This window comes from Perna viridis, chromosome 4, assembly GCF_037379345.1.
Source record: "Perna viridis isolate PV_CMFRI_1.1 ecotype Kerala chromosome 4, ASM3737934v1, whole genome shotgun sequence".
Lineage (NCBI taxonomy): Eukaryota > Metazoa > Mollusca > Bivalvia > Mytilida > Mytilidae > Perna > Perna viridis.
Window position 1 is genome coordinate 44,915,902 of NC_142448.1, and position 21,122 is coordinate 44,937,023.

Consider the following 21,122-nt stretch of genomic DNA (forward strand, 5'->3'; position numbering starts at 1 on the left):
GCGTGGCGGTAGTGCCCCCTCAAAAATTTGCAAAGCATGGGTTGTCAGAGGTAGATTTAGGCGGTTTTAGGTTGAAACTTTAATTTCTCGCTAATTTTACCACAAAAGATATCTACATTACACCCACTCTAGAAGAATATTTAAAAAAATTAACCTCAAGAAATTTTAACTATGCGCCCCCCTAATCTGAAATCCTGACTCCGCCCCTCCTTTTATCTCAAGACTTCATCCGAGTTTTAAAAAAGCATAAAAAATAGAGGAAATTACCCTCTCCGGTAAGATAAATTAAGGCACTCTTCGGAGTATATTGCAGCCCCGTCCGTGCGACCGTGTGAGATCCGACAATGTAGTCAAGGACGTTAACTCCCCCTCCCAGTAGTATATATATTGCAGTCAACTTGTTACCAGTTAGACTGGCGTTGAGTTATCATCTCTGACCAATAAACACTGAAAAAATATGTACCCCCTCTAATACTGATGAAGAAAAAATGACCCCCTCCTCTAGTCCTTCAAATAAAGCACGCGCCATTTTTGTAGATATTCTTTACATGAAATCTACTCTTCTTGTTTAAATACCATTTATTCATTGCAACACATTAAATGTTTACGTGTATAGATCCCTTCTTTTCTGCGTGAACGAGTTGTCACAAAAGTTTCATCATCATCATCATCATCATTTGCCGAGGAAATTTTATTTTCATGACATTTTTTTTTTACAAAATCACACATGTTAAGCTTAATATTCATGTAAGATAGAATTTTCCGCAAATGCGCTCCAATCCCCCACTTTGACATGCATGCATGGATACGCAGTGAGTGAAAAGTAGAGGAAGAATGCACTATAGATCAATGCCGTTGCTATTTGGCTATTTATTAGCCAATTTTCTCTTATTTCTCTGTTGAAAAAAGGAAAAAAAACTTTGCTATGGGTGTTCGTTTAACCATTGAATGGATTTGTAGATTGGTGTACCAAATTAAAGAATAAAACATCGCATAATGGCAATATGTATTTTTTTTTATTTATCTACAATGAAAGGAATGTAAATATTTTCAAGCTAAAAGTTAGGTCTTTTTGGACAAATAGCTAAAAAAATCACTTATTAAAGATTTGTCATTGAGTGTTTGTGGAAAGTATTGTATTTATCAATTTGAAAGTGAAATTAATATCTAGTGATAGAGAACAATCTTCTGAATGCAATGACTATTTCCGATAAATGTGCTTTGAATGATAATGAATGTAACAATATATGTCTTGAGAAAGAAATATCAAAGTTTTCATTTTCATAAACTATAGCCCAGTAAGCTAAAATTAAAGAAACTTCTTTAAATGATTTATTTTAATCACATACATGTAACAATGAGTTTGAAATACATGTACTTAATTTACAGTTAGAAGTTGACCAAATTCATTAATTTTCCCTGAAGCAATTACTGATAAATAATTATAAGTAATTATTTCTTTTTACAAGGAGTTAAATATAGAGTGCTATATATAAATACTTGATTGTTACAAGTAAAGCTTTGGCATATATTTTAATGTGAACACACCTTCTCCTGTATTTTCATCAAATTTTATTTAAACTTGTCATAATCAATCTGTATTTTATAAATTAATGTAACTAATTAAAATCCTAAATAATTTGTTTTTCTCCCAGCATGTACAAATCAAATGTAAATCCTATAGGCTTAACCCAGAGGCGGATCCAGACATGCACTTTGAAAAAGGAGGGGTGTCAGCCGGGGTACCTCGGAAAGGTGTGGGGTGCAAGGACATTATTTGCCATTTTTTGGTCAATTTTACGGTATGGTCTAAAATGTGTAACCCGTACCCAACTTTTCCCCGTACCGAAATTCTATTTTGTCAATTTCTTCATTATTACATGATATTTCCAGCTGAAAGTTGGTACATATTTGCAAAATGATATGATGGTTAGGCTAGATTTAATGATTTTTAAAATGTTTGTTGGAAAAGGTGATTTTATTCGATTTTCTCTTTTCAAGAGGTGTAAAATGTGTAACCCGTAATTCCCGTACCCAGAATCAAAGTCCAGTATTTTTGTCACCTGTACAATTTTAATGCAAATATGACATTAGAACAACCTGATATTATCAAAATTTTCATAGACGATAAATTAAAACGGCATCAGACTCTGTTTATGAGACTTTGTTTTACATTCTGCATAAGATAGTATCCATTCTTTGCTGGTACGGGGATTGAAGCTAAGTACGCCACGGAATTCAAATTCAATCACTTTTTTTAAACAAAAACAAGATCAAATCTTTCAAAACTTCCTCCAAAGTCTTATAGTCAAGTTTTAACCTTTTAATGATCGCAGAAAACCGTAAAAATGGATAGGAAAGTGAGAAATATAGTCAATGATTAGTTTAATTTGGTACGGTAACTTCCGGTTACACATTTTAGACCTTAAGAAAACCGATCAAACAAGAAATAATAGAAAAATATACATCCTTTTCTTGATTAGAAATGAATTGAAACGGACTTTCCCCACATCTTATGCAATTTTCAGTTCGTACAATACCGTAAGAATGAATATATTTGGGTACGGGGAAAAGTTGGTACGGGTACGGGTACGGGTACGAGCTACACATTTTAGACCCTACACAATTTTACACATCAAAATGACAAATTTTCCAATAAAAAAGGGGGTACCAATATGCACTCCCTGATAAACCTACTTGTACAGAGATGCATTTTGAATAAAAGTCTTTGGGCTTTGGATTTAGATCAAACAGTTGAAGTTTCTAATATCTTATCTGTTAGTAAATGAACTTGTCTGCTTTTTTGCACCAGTTTGAGGGAATTCTGCAGTAATAATTGGGTATATTCCAATATCAAATATTATTGGCCGAGAATGTCGTGGTGGTGAGGTGCACCCAATTTTAACGGTCAATCACATGACAATGATTTGTTTACATCACATGATCGCTAAGATGGCTGTTGATGTCAATGGAACACCTTTTATTTTCTTTATTATTCTCATAGGGTTTTGTGGTAAGTAAACATTTTTTCATTGTCAAAATGTATGCTGAAACGGTCTTTTATTTATCGATTGGAAACAGATGCATTGCCATGAAACATGACAATTTGAACCAGTTTTGGGGTGTTTTTGTGACAAGGAAACAATTACTGGTCAAGTAGTAGTTCTCGCCGGCTTGTGATCCTCGCTAACTGATTTTTCGTCCTCTCTTGTTAAAAATGTGCTTTAAAAAATGAGCTACCATACAACAATTTTCATTTAGGAATAATATTTTGGTTAACATATTGTCAAGAAGTACTTCTGTCACGAAAACGGCGAGATCTCACTGACCAGTAGTCAAAATAATTATACCCGGTTTGGAGGCAAAATTTTGTATGCTTGGTCGCCTCCTGCAGCAGATTCAAAACATGTCTCAGTATACATCTTGATCAACTGCCCTTACCGGGCCAGGACTTCTTTAAATATTCCACAAGTTTTTTTGTTAAGTGTCCTAATGATTTTGACCATAGAACTACCATAAAACAAATTTTGATATGTGACCAAAGTTCAAATTTTCCCTTACTCATGATCAGTTACTGGGTGAAAGGTCCATTGAAAAAAATGACTCACTCTCAAGGTCTGTTGAAAGCTGACAAAAGTCGGGTATTTAGGTATTGGTCATGTAAATATTAGTGACATGTCAAATCTACATGTAATAATATTTTTGTGGGTCAATTATTGTTCTAAAACTTTAAGAAAAGTATACTTTCATCTCTTTGAAACTCTGATGCTGCAGGGACCATACTTCAATGGCAAGAAAAAAATGAGTTACAGTCTTAGTGTACATTTGTAAAAATATTAGATGATGACATTGATGTCAATTGCAAAGAATGGCTAAGTATTTAGAACGGTTGGTCAGGATTTTTTAAATTTACCTGTGGTTAAAAGAAAATATCATCTAGTATTTTCTTTAGTTTGCCCATGCCAATCAAGTTTTGGTCCAGAAATATGGGATTTGGTACAATAACAACTCAACTTTCACTGGTCTGAATTTTCAGTAAATAACAACAGACTTGGCAATAAACCGATATCAAACACAGCTGACTAAATGCAACAAGACTGAAATAATCATACAATGGTAGTTACATTTGTAGTAACACATACATTTGTACTATCACTTGAAATTTTGCGATGCTGCTCAGATTTGTGAAATTACATGTATTATAAATTTAAAAGGACAAGGTGTATTATACATTTTTATTCATACAGAATTTTTATATACATTAGTACACATGTATATCAATTTATATTGTGCATGAAGTTGAATTACTTAATTTTATTTTTATGCAGGTGTTCTCTCAGAACCCAGTAATTTCCATGGAATTCAGCAAGACTTTAGTTATGTTTCTGTTAGAGAGAAAGCTCACATGTTTTGGTGGCTGCAATACACTCAGTCATCTAAGGGGTACATAGAAGTTCCTCTCATTATGTGGTTACAGGTATATTGTACTAGACAAATAGTTCCGTAGTATTTAAAGTTAACAGTTCTGGTAGTCAGTTATTATAAAATTAAGTCACTATGTGTATTAAAATTTTATTTCATTTGATTATCCATATTTCCATGAGAATATTCACTTTCAGTGTTAGCAAGTTGTATATTTAATATGACTATCCATCTTGAGATGAAAATATGCAACTAATTTTGTGTTATGGATTTGTCTGTCTGTCTGTCTGTCTGTTTTTGTTTAGTCTGCTGTTGATTAGATACATGCATGCTCTTTATGTTAGAACTTTGAAAAATAGAATGTTGACATAGAAAAACAGTGAGCAGTGAGTAGTATGGTACTTGGTTTTTTGCAGATGCATGATGGAATAATTTTAATAATATTTTAACCCCTTAAATTATCTGTGTGCTGCGATATTTTTATCCCGCTGTGCAATATATTAACACCCCTGTTATGATATTTAACCCTCTCAGGGGGGTTAATTTATTGCAGCAAATAACACAAATAACATGACTAAAAAAGTCGCTATATTATTAACTTACAGGGTGGTCCAGGAGGTTCAGGCACAGGATACGGAAATTTTATAGAACTAGGACCTCTAGATGTAGATTTAAAGCCAAGAAATACTACTTGGGTAAGGTAGAAACTCAAAAGAAACTAATCTAGGCTTAAGATACTTGTATTTGCATGCATATTTAAAATTTCTATGGTAAAAATCAGTCAGTTAACTTCCTAAACGAGGGGTAATAACAAAATTACTGAAGTATTAAAATCTAGGCAGTAGTCAAAAGGAAAGTCTATATAACAATGGCAATATCAGGGTAAAAACCAGAAAGTTGGAAACCACTGTAATGGTCCTGACTTGGCTTTTAAAATGAAAAGGGGTAAAACCAGATTTTAAGGCATGCTGATCCTCCTCCTTCCTTTTCAGTTCATTATTTCTGGTATATTTCAACACGAAAGGGCAGCATAAAATTGCTACCAGTCAAAATCGATTAATTCAGTATTCAAAACAGTACAGAAGATATATTAGCATGTGAAAATTAAAAAAAGACCTAAATGCAATAAAAATTATATAAATTCAAACCACAGGTTACAAAATATATCTCGAACTTTTTAGGATGGTATGTCAAGTTCTAAATGAGATAGTGATATACATGTACAAGTAAATACTACAAAAAATTAATTTGACAGTTTAGTGGATGATTATCATTTAATCAAGGCTGACTCTATCCCCTGAAGTTAACTACATTGTGTTTTACTTGCTGTTACTTAGTTGGCAAATCAATGCAACCTATATCCTTTGAGACTGGAATTCATGAATCCAAGATAGATCAGTATTTAAAAAATGAATTTTAACATAAATTGTGAAATTGAAAATAATTCAGGTTATTTGATTATAGCTATCTGTGGCTAGTTTACTGTTTGTTGACAACCCAGTAGGAACAGGATACAGTTATGTAGACAGCAAGGACGCTTATACAACAGATGTTGATATGATAGCGGCAGATATGATGGTTCTACTTACGTCATTCTTTCAAAGTACAAGTGGGAAGGATTTTCAGGTAAATTTAAACTGATAGCAAAGAACATGTACTGTACTTGAATGTTGAAGGTAGTTTTAGAAGCTGACTTAATAAGGGGGAAAAGGGGACAATAGTTCTATCTTCTTTCCTCCTATATTCCCACATCACTTCCCATATTTCAAACTTCTCTCTCTAAATTGGAAGAACTTTTTGACATGCTATATAAATACCGGTATAACGTTAAGTAAGGGTAAGATCTAAGATAGCTAGCCGTCACCACAATTAAGGACACTAAATTACTTTTCATGCATTAGTTCTTATTGAGAAAAGAAACTACTTCTATATTTGTCTTGGCATTGCTATAAAGGCAAACCGAAATACAGTGAAACCTGTCTAAACAAAACCCCTTCTGGACAGTTTAGATAGGTGCAAATTACATTTAAACTTATATGATAGGACTTATTCTTTGCCATTTTAGATATTAATGTCATTTTTATGATCAACTTTTAGGTTTGAATGTCTTTCCTTCAAACTCAAACTACATGTACATTACTGTCAACAAAAATTCTAATTTCTCCACTCTCCACAATGGAGTCACCATTTCAAAAATTGTTTGTTGTTAAAGATTCCTAGTTTAATAACATATCTCAGTTATCGACAGAAAAAAATATTGCAAAGTAATGAAATGGAGCAATTTTATCATAGTTTTTGCTTTGTTGGAGTCATAGTGGAGGACATGAGTGACTCCATTGTGAAGAGTGGAGAAATTAAAATTTGGTTGACTATAGTGCAGTCAAGTACCATTCCATATTAAGTTCAAAATTATGTGGCACATTTTAGGAGTGGATTCCCTTTAATTGTGTGTTTTTGCATTCATTTTTAACAGTTCTTTCAGAGATGTGAAATTTTCCAATTTTGACACTTTTTGTTCAGAGTATTTTTTTTTACTTAAAATGCACTATGTGTAGGGGAGATAACTTATGTCAGATCAGTTATTTGTGCATATTTTTGTTGTTGTGGGAGAGCGTTTGAAAAACACACGTTAATTATTGTGGATTTTTGCGAAGTTTTACATGTTTTTCTAAATAAGACTAATGCCTTTCTGCTCTTCGGGGCAGAAATTAGGAAATAAAAGCTGGTAACACACACTATATTTTTGTTTAATATTTTCTATATGTTCAACTAAAATAAATCCCAAAAGTTTGATATCCCAGCTCAAAATCTCATTCCCATGGGCTACTGGGCAACTGCTAATTTTTATCCCTGCTCTTTTAAGATAATGCTGCAAAGGGAGACAACTCATAGATATTTATTAAGAGAGCACTACAAATTAAATTGACTATAAAAGTTTGTGTTATATCAGATCATTGTTTGCTTTTATTTCAATACTTATATAAGAATATTTAAACAAGCAAATTGAATTACAATTTGGAAACCATCATGTGCCACTCACCCTTATATACATGTACTTGTTAGATTTTTATATGGAACTGTACCGAACTAATGCAATCAAGTTAAGCATTTATAAGCTTCCTTTCCTCTTTGGACTTCTAAATTTTGTTTTAGATATATTGTGATTATTTTAGAAAATGATGAAAGGTTTAGCATGGTCAGCTATGTATATGATTTCCTTTACTTCAATGTTTTGGTTTCAGAATGTGCCATTTTATATATTTTGTGAATCTTATGGTGGGAAAATGACAGCTGCCATCAGTAAAGCTTTGTACCAGGTCAGTGATTAATAAAGAATTATAAGTGAAGAGTTTTCTAAAGAGAACAGAGGCTTGATTTTGATTGAAAAATGTACATACAATGTATGAAGTTTCTGTTGTTAGTACAAGGTAGTACTGTTGTTTTTCCTTCCATGGCTTCTTGTTTCTGATGCCATTGCCATTTTTCAAAAAAATAAATAAAAGAAGGAGGCATATTTTTTGCTTTTTTATTGCCCCAATAAATGATGAGGGTGCTTGTTACATTGTTTATAGTAAACAAAAATATGATAGGATTTTTTTATTTATGATATGGCAATACATAACACTCAAAAGAAGAAACAAGAGATAGCATGACAACTGAGAAATTATTTGAGTTGGCCTAATGACCTCATCATTCTTTTTAGATTAACAAATGAGTAATTAACAGTAAGTTTTGTAGCGTGAGTGACTAAGGTATTAAACATTTACCAAAGAGTGTTTTAGTAGTTACTACTTAAATTATTGAGCCATTAAGACATATAATTCAGTTCAATAAATATGTTGAAATGATTACTCTAGAATAAAACAATTTATTTAGAACTCAAGAACATAACTACCTCAGACATTAATGAATCATATTCAATTATTTTTATATGAAATTATGAATGATAAAGTGAGTGAATGGTGAGTGATTTAGATACAAGTTTAGAACAGTGAGCCCTGAGCAATAGAAATGGAACCATAGGTGGTTGAGTAATGAATCTTACATTGTGAGAGATAATAGAAAGTTCTCTAATACCAAGACACTATGTTTTATGACATTCCTTTATCATGTTTGTAGAGTGTAGCAGCAGGAAAGATAAAAGTCAATTTCAAGGGATTAGCACTTGGTGATTCATGGATATCACCTGTAGACTCTACGTTAGAATGGGCTCCTTACATACTGACTAATGTAAGTTAAAATTGTATAATAAATTTACTTGAAATAATCAGCATACAGATGAAAGTGCATTGCTTGATATGAAACTAATATACAGATAAGGCTTAGAATCACATAAAAATGTGAGGCAGCACCAGTCGAAGTTTTTTGTCAAGTCAGTGCTTTATTATTTTGTTTATACTGCAAACAAATTTTAAAAAACAGTTATATCAAAGAAGTAATGTTTTTGATTTGACTGTTGAAATGCAAAAGTTGTAGTATAAGATAATGCAGTCCCATGATAAAATAACAATATAACTTAGCTTACAATAATTATTTGGATTCTTCTAGAACATAATTTTGATCTTTTAAAAAGAAATACCTAATGTGATGTTCAACATGACAGCCATAACAAAGAAAATATTTTTTTTTGATAGACATCACTGATCATATCATCTAATGATGTTAGACCTGGTACATGAGATTTTTTTTTCTTTTTTTAATAAGCATAATTTAATTATTCAACAAGCTTGTTACAAAGTAAGCTCTAGTGCCCAAGCTAACAGTTATTCTTTTTTTAAGAGTTTGATTTTAAAATGTTCCTAACACCTCATGGTCCAATTTTAGAGTTTGTTTTTGTATTTAAACAAATGGTTATTCTCTGGGAAGCCACCAGTTCCAACCAGGTAATATTGTAATCTAGGAACACAATATGTATATATCGTCTAATTGGGCATACTTCTATTCAAAGTGAGGTCTGCAGATATTAGTGATTTGACTAATAAGCATGATTATCACAGAAGATTTTGAGATTTGTATTATTGAACTTTGCGTCTTTTTGAAACCAACAATTACAATACGATTACAACAGAATTTTTGGTTTGGAATCATAAATTTAATTGAACTCTTAAACTTATTGTGGACATGTAATACAAAGAAAGATAAATCTTGCTTGATGATTTTGTAATGAGATTTACTGAGATTGAACTGACATCAAGTGTAGCGTAGATATGATAAAATGTAGCTGTTTACCATATTGACATTGATCTCAGTGTTTGATCTGGAGTTAAACTAAAAGTGGATGGGGCTAATCATGGGCCCAAATTTTTCCTGTAGAGATATGTGCAAAAAATATTCACTTGTGTTATTTTATAACATGCTAAAATACAAATGTGTCAGCTTATTTATTAAATATATTACTCTCTGTGTAATTTTCAATGTTTAAACATAAATAATTATTAATAAAAAAACAAATTTTTTTATATGGTGTGTGACTACTGTTATCTACAGAAACCAATTATATATTTCTTTTTATAGAGATAAAAAAATGACCATATGAAGCCAAGTATCTTAACTTTAACAGACCTGATGCACTATTAATGTAAAAGATAGGATCTCTGAAAGTATTTACTATTAAGTATTAAGATTAAATGCTGGTGCATTTGTTAGTTTCCACCATATCTGTTCTTTTTTCTAGCAAATAGTACTAACCTCTAATGTTTTACTCCTTGTTTGAATACTGTGAAAGTACTGTTTTCGTGGGTAGGCAAAACCACAAAATTTCTATAGATGTGTATACTGAAAATCTCAAAACCACAAATTCAAGAATTCATGAACTTGTGTCTCTTCCCTAATCCATGAAAATTGGTATCCACAAATTAAAGTACTTTCACAGCACTTCAATAGTTTTATGCCACATTCCCCCTATTTCTTTACTGGCATATTGTTTATGCCTTATTTTTACCCCTTTTTTGATTACGTGAATAATATTAATGCCTTATTTTTCCAGTCTATCATAGATGAGAATGGTTACTACAAGATTAACAAGGAGGCCCAGAAAATGAATGATATGATCAAGAATGGTATGTGGAAACAGGCAACAGATCAGTGGGGTGTCGTACAAGATGTCCTTGAGATGCAGAGTAATGGCGTCAACTTCTATAACATGCTAAACTGGGGTGCTGGTGAACCTGGTGTCCTGAAATCTGATCTTAAAGGTAAGTAGATGTACATTTTTTGGAGTAGGTCCTGAAATTTGTAAAAGGGGAGGAGGTCTGATCTTGAAATCTATAAGGGTTGGGGGTTCCTATCATTTCCTTATTTGTGCCCAAATTAGCACAAAATTAACAATATCTTTCTTCAATGGGAGGAGTTTTAAGCTTGGAACACCCTCTGGATTTGCCGTTATATTTTATGATAGGGCACGAAAGTGAATGGTAGGCCATTGGCTGCTACAAGATGTTCACAGTCATAAACAAAATTAGTTACTAGCAAAGCAAACTAATTATTATTTGCTAGCATGAACATCTAAGAGTCATATTTTCCCTCTATTTCCTATAAACAAGTATTTTAACATATTAAACATTTTTTTTCTCTAATTTTTTTCCCTGTTATTTATTTTTAAATCCATTGTAGAAAAATTCTTTCTACTCATGTACATGATGGGGTTTTCGTAACCTGGTCGTTTTGTATCAGGTCGTTTCGTACCTCAGTTGAGATGTTTTGTACCTAGGTAAATTTCAAAGTGGGATGTTTCGTACGTGGGTTATATCACACAGAGACGTTTAATACCTATTGTTTAACATACAGAATTGTTATTTTTAGAGGATCCTTATAGATTACTACGTTAATGTTCGCTCCTTCACAGTTATTTTCTGTCAAATTATCTCTTACCTTTAAGATTCATCTAAATGATTTGAAAAATATGACCGTAACCAGTGCAGTTTGAAAACTTTTAAAGGTTAGCTGATATATTAAAGCAAAATGCATTTCATGTTTCAGACAATAGAAATTTTTTGTGTATTGTTGCAATTCATTTTTTTTTTTCGAAGTTACAAAAGTGGTCAAAATAAACAAAGTTGTGAAAAATCTGAAAGATATTCACCTCCGGTGTTGTCTTAAACATAAAATGCATTAAGATTTCATATATCTAGGTGCATTTACCCTTTAAAAGTTTTCACCTTGTACTTGCTTACCTGTACTCAAGTTTTTGAGGTGTAAACATAGCTATTTTTTTCATGTGATATTTTTTTTTAATTCGTTTAAAGATGATCTCAGTATTGAAGTAATATTATAAATGTTCAGTCTTATGAATATAAGGTAAATTTGTTTATTGGGACGTGTGTCTTGATTGCTAATTACATCGGGTATTGGTATCAGTTGATTGTTTAATACATTCTATAACTAACAACGGTGAATGATTAATTATCATGTCAATGGTGTCAATATAAACAAATAAACACTATAAAGGTATGCCTCAAGGTATAAATAAAGAACTTAGCAAGGTGAACGAGTGTGGTATAAATTACTGGAGACATTAGAGCTCTTGGCAGAAGCCTAGATATTTTGACAGAGACGGTGTGCACCTCAATGATGATGGACATTTCAAGTTTTTCTGTTCTATATGTATGTGTGTAAATAAACATCTATGAAAATTTTCTGTATATGTGTCATGTAAAATGTTTAAGAAATTTTGTTATATATGTTCAAATGTACTTATAATGATGATTAAATGGTTCAATATATCTAATAAACATGACCATGTCATCACAATCTTGCCTTATGTCGGGAAGAGTTTGCCCAGGTACGAAACATCTCACTATGAAATTTAACCCAGGTACGAAACATTCCACTTTGAAATTTACCCAGGTACGAAACGTCTCAATTGAGGTATGAATCAACTTGGTACGCAACGACCAGGTTACGAAACGTTTAGCATTCGCATGATGTATGGGTGCTCATTTGACAGTTTAATGCAGTGCAATACCAACAATAAGGAATTATTCAATATTTTCAAGTTTGATTCATGGTTGGACATTTGATGATATTTTGCTATCATTGTTCATTCACCTGTGTAGTCATAAGAAGTCACTTTAACACAGATTTCCTTATCATAACTATTTTGTTTATATTGTGCTATAAATAACCAGCACCGTGACATCCTGCAAGACAGCCATTATTAGTAGTTGTAGTTGTTGAATTTCTATTTAAAGAAAAAAGAGAAACAGAATAGTACACTTCTATACAGTCAAATGTGCCTCATATGATTATCTCATAATTCCTGTATGTTAATTTTGGCTCAGAAACATATGATCATCAAATATTGCAAACTGTATATGATTCTCATGTGGCTTATTTAGTTAAGTAGTAAATGCATTTGACTATCACATTTTATACAGTATCAAAAATTGAAGACATTATGATTTCTTAACAGAGCCTTGAAATATTAAAAAAAAAAGTAACTATTTGAATAGCATAAGTATGCATGGTAATCAACTTATTGGGTTAGATTCAATACATATGTATATGTCGTTAACACATTTTAAGCAATATACTGGATAAACACATGTGAATCATACCTGAGAAATATTTTACAGACAGAATGATGCATAGGATGTTAAAACCGTTACATGCAGACAAACTATCAACTTTAATGAATGGCAAAATAAAAAAAATGCTGAAGATTCCAGAGAAAGTGACATGGGGAGGTAGGTTAGAAATATCAGTTACCGTTTAAAAGAGTAATGAAGGGAACCATGGTTATAGCGGTAATCAAAAGAATGTAATCCAGGGACAAAGGAAAACAGACAAACACAACAAAGAACATGAAGTAATTAAAATCATAGATACAAGCTTTGGACCAACAAGATTGAATTTGATGATTTTTAGTTTTTTTAACATACAACAGACATCTATTTCTTTTCGCCGGTTTTTTTTACTGACTTGGGCAGTCTGGATGGTGTTAGGGCAGTCTGGATGGTGTTAGTCTGGATGATGTTAGGACAGTCTGGATGGTGTTAGGGCAGTCTGGATGGTGTTAGGGCAGTCTGGATGGTGTTAGGACAGTCTGGATGGTGTTAGGACAGTCTGGATGGTGTTAGGGCAGTCTGGATGGTGTTAAAAGATCACTGATGCAAATATAGCTGTTGTGTCCACCTTTTAACTTTTATCATCACTTGGCGTCGGTCATTGTCGTCATCTGACAGTAAACTAACTACATGTATTAACCCTCCCGCATTAGGAGGGAGACTCCCACAAAATCAATGGAAAATTTAGAAAGTGTAAGATTTGTTGGAAATTTCTGGTTAAAATTACTATAATTTATGTGAAAAATGCTTTTTTTACTAAAAAATTGTATTAATTTTATGGAAAAATCTCCCACATGAGACAGTGTCGATGGGGGGGAATCTCCCACATGAACTGTATATGGAGAACAGGTATGACCAAGACAAAACAATTAAGACAAAAGTAATAGTGCATGTTGTTCAGTAAGATTATACAATTATTTGTCTTTACTTCTTCAGCCCAGTCTGGTGATGTGTTTATTTATCAAGCAGAAGATTTCATGAAACCAGTTGTTGATACAGGTAAATGTTTTAAAGGTCATTGAAAACCTTTTTATGATCTCAGTAAGTATTTACTATTTTTATGAAGGTTATACCATGGTGCATTTCTTGTGTTTCACCATATCTATTCCCTCTTCTATTTAAAGATAGTTCCTCGGTTCTCAGCACAAAGTTTCTTTGCAAACAACTGTTGATATACCATTTTATTATAGTAGCCAAATTCATTTCTTCTTGTTGAAGCCAGATGATAACTTCAAATGATTTAATACTGAGCCAGATTTTTGATGTGATTGATATTGTTTCCATTTCAGTAAATTACCTGATACAGAATACCAGTTTATCAGTTGTGGTTTACACTGGGCAGCTAGACATCATTGTCCCAACTCCAGGTACAGTAAACTCATATTTTATCATTTTGTTATAAAAATTGAAACTATGCTGAAATGGGTCAATTGAGTAGATACAAAGAGCATACAGTATAAACTCTGTAAAGAAAGTTACAATGTGAAATACTGTGAAAGTACTATTGTTATTTGGGTTCCAATATTCGTGGATTTCATGGGTAAGCCAAACAACGAAATTTGGTTCCTAATGAAAAGGAGAATCCCATGGACATGTATACTGAAAACCTCAAAACCACAAATTCAAGAATCCAGGGACTTGTGTTTCTTTCCAAATCCACGAATATTGGTATCCACAAATTAAAAGTACTTTCACAGTATACCTCTGTTTATTGCCTATAGTGGGCTTTGCAGAATGAAGTTTTAAAATGACTTTCTTTTTTTCAAATGTCAATAAGTGGAAGAACTAGGAACAAAGCTGTCTTCTCAAGTTATTAAAATATTCTAAAATAAAGGAGATGGCTGTGCTGAGAATTTGGTGATGCATATCTAATCACCTGCTTAGAATGAGTGCAACATTTGTTTGTCCTTTATTTTGTGTATATACATGTATATGTATACTTTATTCTGATATCACAGATGCTGAACAAAGGTATACAGAAAAATGTGTTGTTCATCACCAAAAGTTTCTCTACATAATGGGCATATCCTCTGTTCTTGGGGAGTATTTTGCCTACTGCCCCTTCCAATTTGGAGCTTATGGTTCGTTGTTCTAAATCTCAACAGGGTTATAATATCATCTATCATGGAGTGCTTGAAAATAGTGCTCAAAACTGTGTTGTCTTGCATAAGTAATAGTTATGGTTTTTGGCGAATTATTGATGTTTCCTGACCATTTTTGTTTAAATTATCTTCTAATCTTTGTTTTATCTCTGGTTTGATACTGAGTACTGTATTTTGGAAAGTCCATAGATAAGAAAATCCACATTTGCACATCATTTTTAATTCCTCCTATTTGTACAAGTTTTAATTTTTTCCAGGAATAATGTTTAAAATTATTTGATTGTATCATGTTTGTTTACCGTTTTCTTTGATTGTATCCTGTTTGTTTACCGTTTTCTTTGATTTTATCATGTTTGTTTACCGTTTTCTTTGATTTTATGATATTAGGTACTGAGAAGTGGATAACACAGTTAGAAATATATAAAGACTATTATAACACCACTAGACGTCCATTGTATGATCCTTTTACAAAATTTACAACAGCTTTCTACAAAACTGTCAAGAACTTTTCAGTGTACTGGATATTAGATGCTGGTCATATGGTAAGATTTCAGTAACAATTGTTAGGTCTTGTAACAGATTTATTGCTCATTTGATATCAACTTTCAAAAGTCATGAATCTCAACTCTCAAAATAGTAGTGAGTTAAATAGTGAACTCAAGGGAATAGAGTTGGCCTTCCCTTGATTAAAGGAAAATTTCCTGATCAACTTCCTGAGGTAGTTAACTGGACCATTGACAAAAAGATTTTAATTTTCTATTGAACTTTATAGGATAAAATATCTATGAAATGATAGAAAGTTTAAATCAACCTTGTTCATTGTCCAGTTAATTTAATCAGGAAAAATATATAATTAAAATTTGGCCCAACTACAAATAGTCTACCAACAAATAAGAACTTTCTCAGTATTCAGTATAGTTTGGTTAATGTTATCTTGTTTTTGTGGAAGTTGAGATAACTTTTTTTTTATGTATAAAGCTGTTCCAATTTTTGTATACACCGGAGTAGGAACTGAATTACCTATATCAATCAAAACATGCATTTCTGTTAATTTGTATTTATTGCTTACCCGGTGTATCAGGGGAGTGTTAATTGGCTACACAGTCGGCTTTTTGTTTTTTTTTATTCATATTTGTTGTCAATTAGGATGTAAAAAATGAAAACAACTTTCCTGTAAGAATTTAACAACTCATTTTAAGAAGTCTATCAACAAAAATTAGGTTTAGGAATTTTTTTTACCTCTTGTTGAAGGACTTATCAACAAATTGCAGTTTCATTGGATCCTTCTCTGTGATGACAGCTAGAACTATGGTCCTTGTCTGATGGACATTACCAATTTATCATTTATTCACTATTGTTTTAGTCTTGTTCTATGAACTTATTATAAACCTTTTGAAGAGTTGATTAGCTTGCCCATAAAATGTACCACCAACTGATGCTTTATAGTTCTAGTAGATTTCTAATTAGGTCTTAAAGGTAAAACCTTCCATATGTATGTAATTTGTCTCTGACACTAAATGTCAAGGCTAGGTAGTTTCACTTCTGTTTGCCATTCTGTAACAGTTTAGACTTGCAGATACTAAGTTGAGTTAACATCATCATGTGTTACTCTTTAAGTAAATATTGTTTCACACTGAATTTTTACATGAACATTGGCATTTCACAGAATTGTTGCCTTGACGTTCTTAATTTATGATATTCACACTGTTACTAAACCATGGTCCAAGATTAGAGATCTGTTTAATTTACACAGACCATACCTTCTTTTTTTTTGGATTGGATATTTGCCATGGGTCACTTCAACACATATGGTTCAAGATGTCAGAGGTGGACTTTTCATAGCAATATATTCCACTCATTTGTGTTAGCTAAAACATTACATGTTGATCGTTGAAAAATATTCCTGAATATGATTCAATCCATACAATAGGCAATTCATGACTATATTTACTAGTCTTATCCACGCTAAGATCAAACAGGCATTTATTGACTTATCTTGCCTTCTCTACAGTGTTAATACAATGCTTAAAATGAGTTTTTATTTTTTCATGAACATTTAATTTTTCAATTCATTTGTTACTATGATCATACAGAATCTTTAAGTATCTTTTCAACACTAAATTACCTAATTTTCACTTATGTCTACTGGGCCTTTTGGAGGAAGTTCTGGGGATTTTTTGTGCATGGAAGATATGCATAAATCATCTATCTTCTGTTTCTACATCAGACTGTACCATTGTTACCTTAACATTGTATTGCATTCCATAAAATATGCTACTTGTTAAGCCATGAGTTTATTACATGTTTTATCCTGCAATGAGTTCATTAAAGGGCAAAGAACGGTTGTCAAATAATTGTTTGCTTTATTTGTATAGTAGCGAAGAAAGCAATTAAGCTCCGGCCGCCATCACAATCACGCATCCTGTTGAACACAATCCAACAAATCAATAACTTTGTCAAAAGTGAAAGTAGGTCACGGAAGAATTTATTTAACATCAGAAAAACATGTTAAATGACGGAAATTGTTGTTTAATTTTGAATATTTATGTTATGTTTATGACTCGTTTAAAAGTAAAAGTTACAATTTACAATATTTCGTCAAATAATGTCCATCTCTCAGAACTACTTTTTGTCACGGATTTTCATTGAACTGCAAATGCTTGGAGGCCCACGACAGGTTCCTACTTTTGAATTAAATACTCTTAACAACACAAAACCAGCAAAATTGACTTATTGCAAGATAAACACAATATTACTGTATTATAGAAAAAATATAGTAAGTATTTGTATTTCTGCTCAAAAGGGGAGTAACTGCTCTGCAGAGCCTCACATTTACTTCCCCTTCCTTAGCCTCATACAAATACTTTCTATATTTTACTTTTATACTCTAACATTGTATATTTATTTCGTTTTTAGGTACCTCTTGATAATGGAAATGCAGCACTTGAAATGGTTAGAAGAATTACAGGCAGCTAAAGTCATTCCAACATGCTCATAACAAACCAGAATATATGCCCAAAATGGAGTTCCAATTTAACCATACAGAATATTTGTGTTTGATAGCTTTTCACTACTTTGTAATGGTTTTCTATATTTTTAAATGTAATTCTTTTAAAACTTTTCATCCAAATCAGAGCATTTTGAAATTTTGAAGGGAATATCTGAATAAACTTCACATAAAACTTCTCATTTCAAAGTTCACTTACAAGATTCGAAAGTCACAGTTGCAATTGTAAGTGAACTTTGAAATGAGAAGTTTTATGTGAAGTTTAATGAAAATTTTTTCTTGCAGATTTTTCGGTCTTTACTGTTGAATGTTATTTTTGACAGTAAGTTTTACTAAGGAAACGTCTAGTATATTGCTGTCTTTTTCGTGGTTCATGTTATGTAAAGTTATATTGTCTCTTAGTATTGGGCATGTGTTATGTTTTTTTTTTATGAATATACATTATTTATAAAACTGGTGCATTTATATTTTCATTAAAAATCTACACATTTTGTATTGATGTTTTCTAACTGGTCAATTTTTACAGTAATAAAGTTGATCTCTGGGAGTAGAGTTGGACTTTCCTTGATTAAATGATTATTACCTAATGAAATGTTTACGAAATAAATCACAGACACTCCATTTTATCACTGCTTTACCACAGGCTTGCCATTTATGTTGCACTGTTTTAACATGAGTGATAGACGTTAAATAACGACATAAATGGCCGTTGGTAAAACAATGACAAAGGGGAGTGTCCGTGATTCATTTCAATTCTAATAGGACTAGTTTCTTTATATTTTTGAACAAATGCAGCCTATGAGTTGCACAAAATGTTGGTTATGCGTTTATCACTTTTTTACCATGGCTGTGGAATAAAGAGTTTTGAACTACACATATTAGAATATAGGATCAACATGGAGACTTGAACTCTCTATTGTTTCATAGGTATTTATTCAAGATTTGATACAAAAATTCTCTTAATGAACTGTACAGTTAACTAACCTTAGGCATTTCGTCAAATGATTGTCATTAAATTAAGGGAAGACCAACTCCATTTCCTGAAGTTAACTATATTACTTGCTGTAAACTTGATCATGTGATCATGGGCTCAATATACAGTGTCAGAATTGTTGTGCACTCTCATAAACTTCCTTCCCTCAAACTACTCACCTTTTATTAGTATTATTTATTTATCCATAGCTCTCAAAACATTACATGATTGTAAGGGGACATATGATAAGTACATGTGGATATTTGTTCTAAACATAAAATGTAATTAATTGTAGGAACATACAAAACATGTAAAAAAAGATCAAATGAATAGTGTTTTTAGACATTGGCTAACTAAATTTAAATGTTAAATTTGTATGCCCTTCTGAAATTCAGATATGTTTGTGGGATAACTTTGATCTGTTTTCAACAATTCTATAGATAACTATCGGTACCATTACTCATTCTATCTGTAAATGATTCATGAAAAATGGAAACTTTTAAAAATTCTAGAACATTGAATATACTACTGTATATAGATTGAAAGAAGAATGTGTATTAGATTTGGGAACCCCTAAGATATTAGAACTTTCGTGGTATGTTTTGCACAGTGGAAACATTAATCAGCAACCATAAAGAAACTGAAGTATTTTGTTAAATATATTGTAAACTCCCATACCTGTTAACCCTGCTACAAAAGAGGGAAATTCCCACAAAATCCAGAACAAAATTAGAATTTCTCACATTAAAATTTAAGATTATTGGTAGGTTTTTGATTAAAATTACTGCTTTTCTTGAAGATCTAGAGAACTAAACAATTGAATTTTTACATACATAATTTGCTTTTACATCAAAACCTCTCACATGAGACAGTGGCAAAGGGGGATAATCTCCCATTTGAACTGTCCAAAAGTTAACAGGTATGCATTGTAAATGACACATTTCAACTAGCAAAACATTTTGTAAGCCATCACCAAACAATTTGTATATTCTTCAATTGACCATTCAGATACAATAACAGCAAGGAATTTTTTTTCTCTCTGCAGAAATAGAATTTAACAAAGCATTAAAATCTCTAAAAGTTAGTAGACAAAATGACCTCATATCATAGTAACAGAATTCTAAGATTAATAATCAATAAATAATGATAAAAAAATATCACATCTTCAACAGCATACAACATACAGATATAGTTATCAACACACAAAATTACTTGTAGATCCAACAAATACGTAGCAACTTCATCACAATATAAAACATACCTTTAAAACAACAACAATCATGAAAATCATTATCACTATTATGCTAATCATGATTAAAATCTTCCAATAATATTTCTACCTGTATTAATTTCCTCATATAGGAAATAATTGCACTATTAAAACACTAGAATTTGTATCACAATGTCAAGGTACAATTAATGACATTTTGAAAGGAATACATTATAAAATTTTCAGTATGATCTTATTTTGAATCTCTGTTTCCAACAAGCAAATGTCTATTTTGTAAGTACATCTATAATCCTTATTTTCACAAAATGTCTTAGCTTCTTATAATTATACCATGTTATATAGTTTTAAGTTTAACATGCAATTTTACTCTCTTCAAAATGCCTCCCTATCAGGTTTAGGGATGATTCTGTCATATTGTATAACTTAAATATGTTGTACACCCTCATCATAAGGCCTTCCCCTGCTTAATTTCGGGAGATCTTTGATATTGTTTAAGTTAAACTCTTCAGAATAACTCCCCTGTTACTTTTTTGGAGGAGTCTTTGATAGGCGTTCTTTCTTCTTTCTGACAGCACTGATTATTTCAGTAGCTACATTTGTGTAACCTATACTAACACTCACTGCAGCAACATTCCATATTCCCTGGATAAAAGAAAACTAAGTAGTAAATAATTGTTGTGTACAAAATGTTCACTAGACAATAATAGCAGAAAAGTAAATTCCAAAAAAAATCATTAACAATATACTTACATGTAGCCATGTCACCTGCCATGGCTAATGCTAAAAATCAAGTCCTGTAGCTACAATAAAATTAGCCAAATCA

The 21,122-nt window shown here is 31.8% G+C and overlaps 2 protein-coding genes across 3 annotated transcripts in view; one reads left to right on the forward strand and one right to left on the reverse strand.

The window, feature by feature from the left end:
- The first annotated feature begins 2,860 nt into the window (after positions 1-2,860).
- Positions 2,861-18,588, forward strand: LOC148620238 (retinoid-inducible serine carboxypeptidase-like). The gene is made up of 12 exons (XM_088580957.1): positions 2,861-3,013; positions 4,329-4,477; positions 5,028-5,117; positions 5,887-6,048; positions 7,665-7,739; positions 8,542-8,652; positions 10,409-10,616; positions 12,996-13,106; positions 13,923-13,985; positions 14,276-14,353; positions 15,476-15,630; positions 18,005-18,588. The coding sequence occupies exons 1-12, from the start codon at positions 2,917-2,919 to the stop codon at positions 18,062-18,064; spliced, it is 1,359 nt and encodes a 452-aa protein (XP_088437083.1). The 5' UTR covers positions 2,861-2,916; the 3' UTR covers positions 18,065-18,588.
- A 423-nt stretch (positions 18,589-19,011) lies between these two features.
- LOC148620239 (zinc finger ZZ-type and EF-hand domain-containing protein 1-like) overlaps positions 19,012-21,122 on the reverse strand; it is a 78,277-nt gene continuing 76,166 nt past the window's right edge. For both annotated transcript variants that reach the window (XM_088580955.1, XM_088580956.1), the window contains one exon: positions 19,012-20,941. In XM_088580955.1, coding sequence (XP_088437081.1) covers positions 20,822-20,941 — 120 coding nt within the window. In that variant the 3' untranslated portion in view covers positions 19,012-20,821. The remainder of the gene's footprint in view (positions 20,942-21,122) is intronic.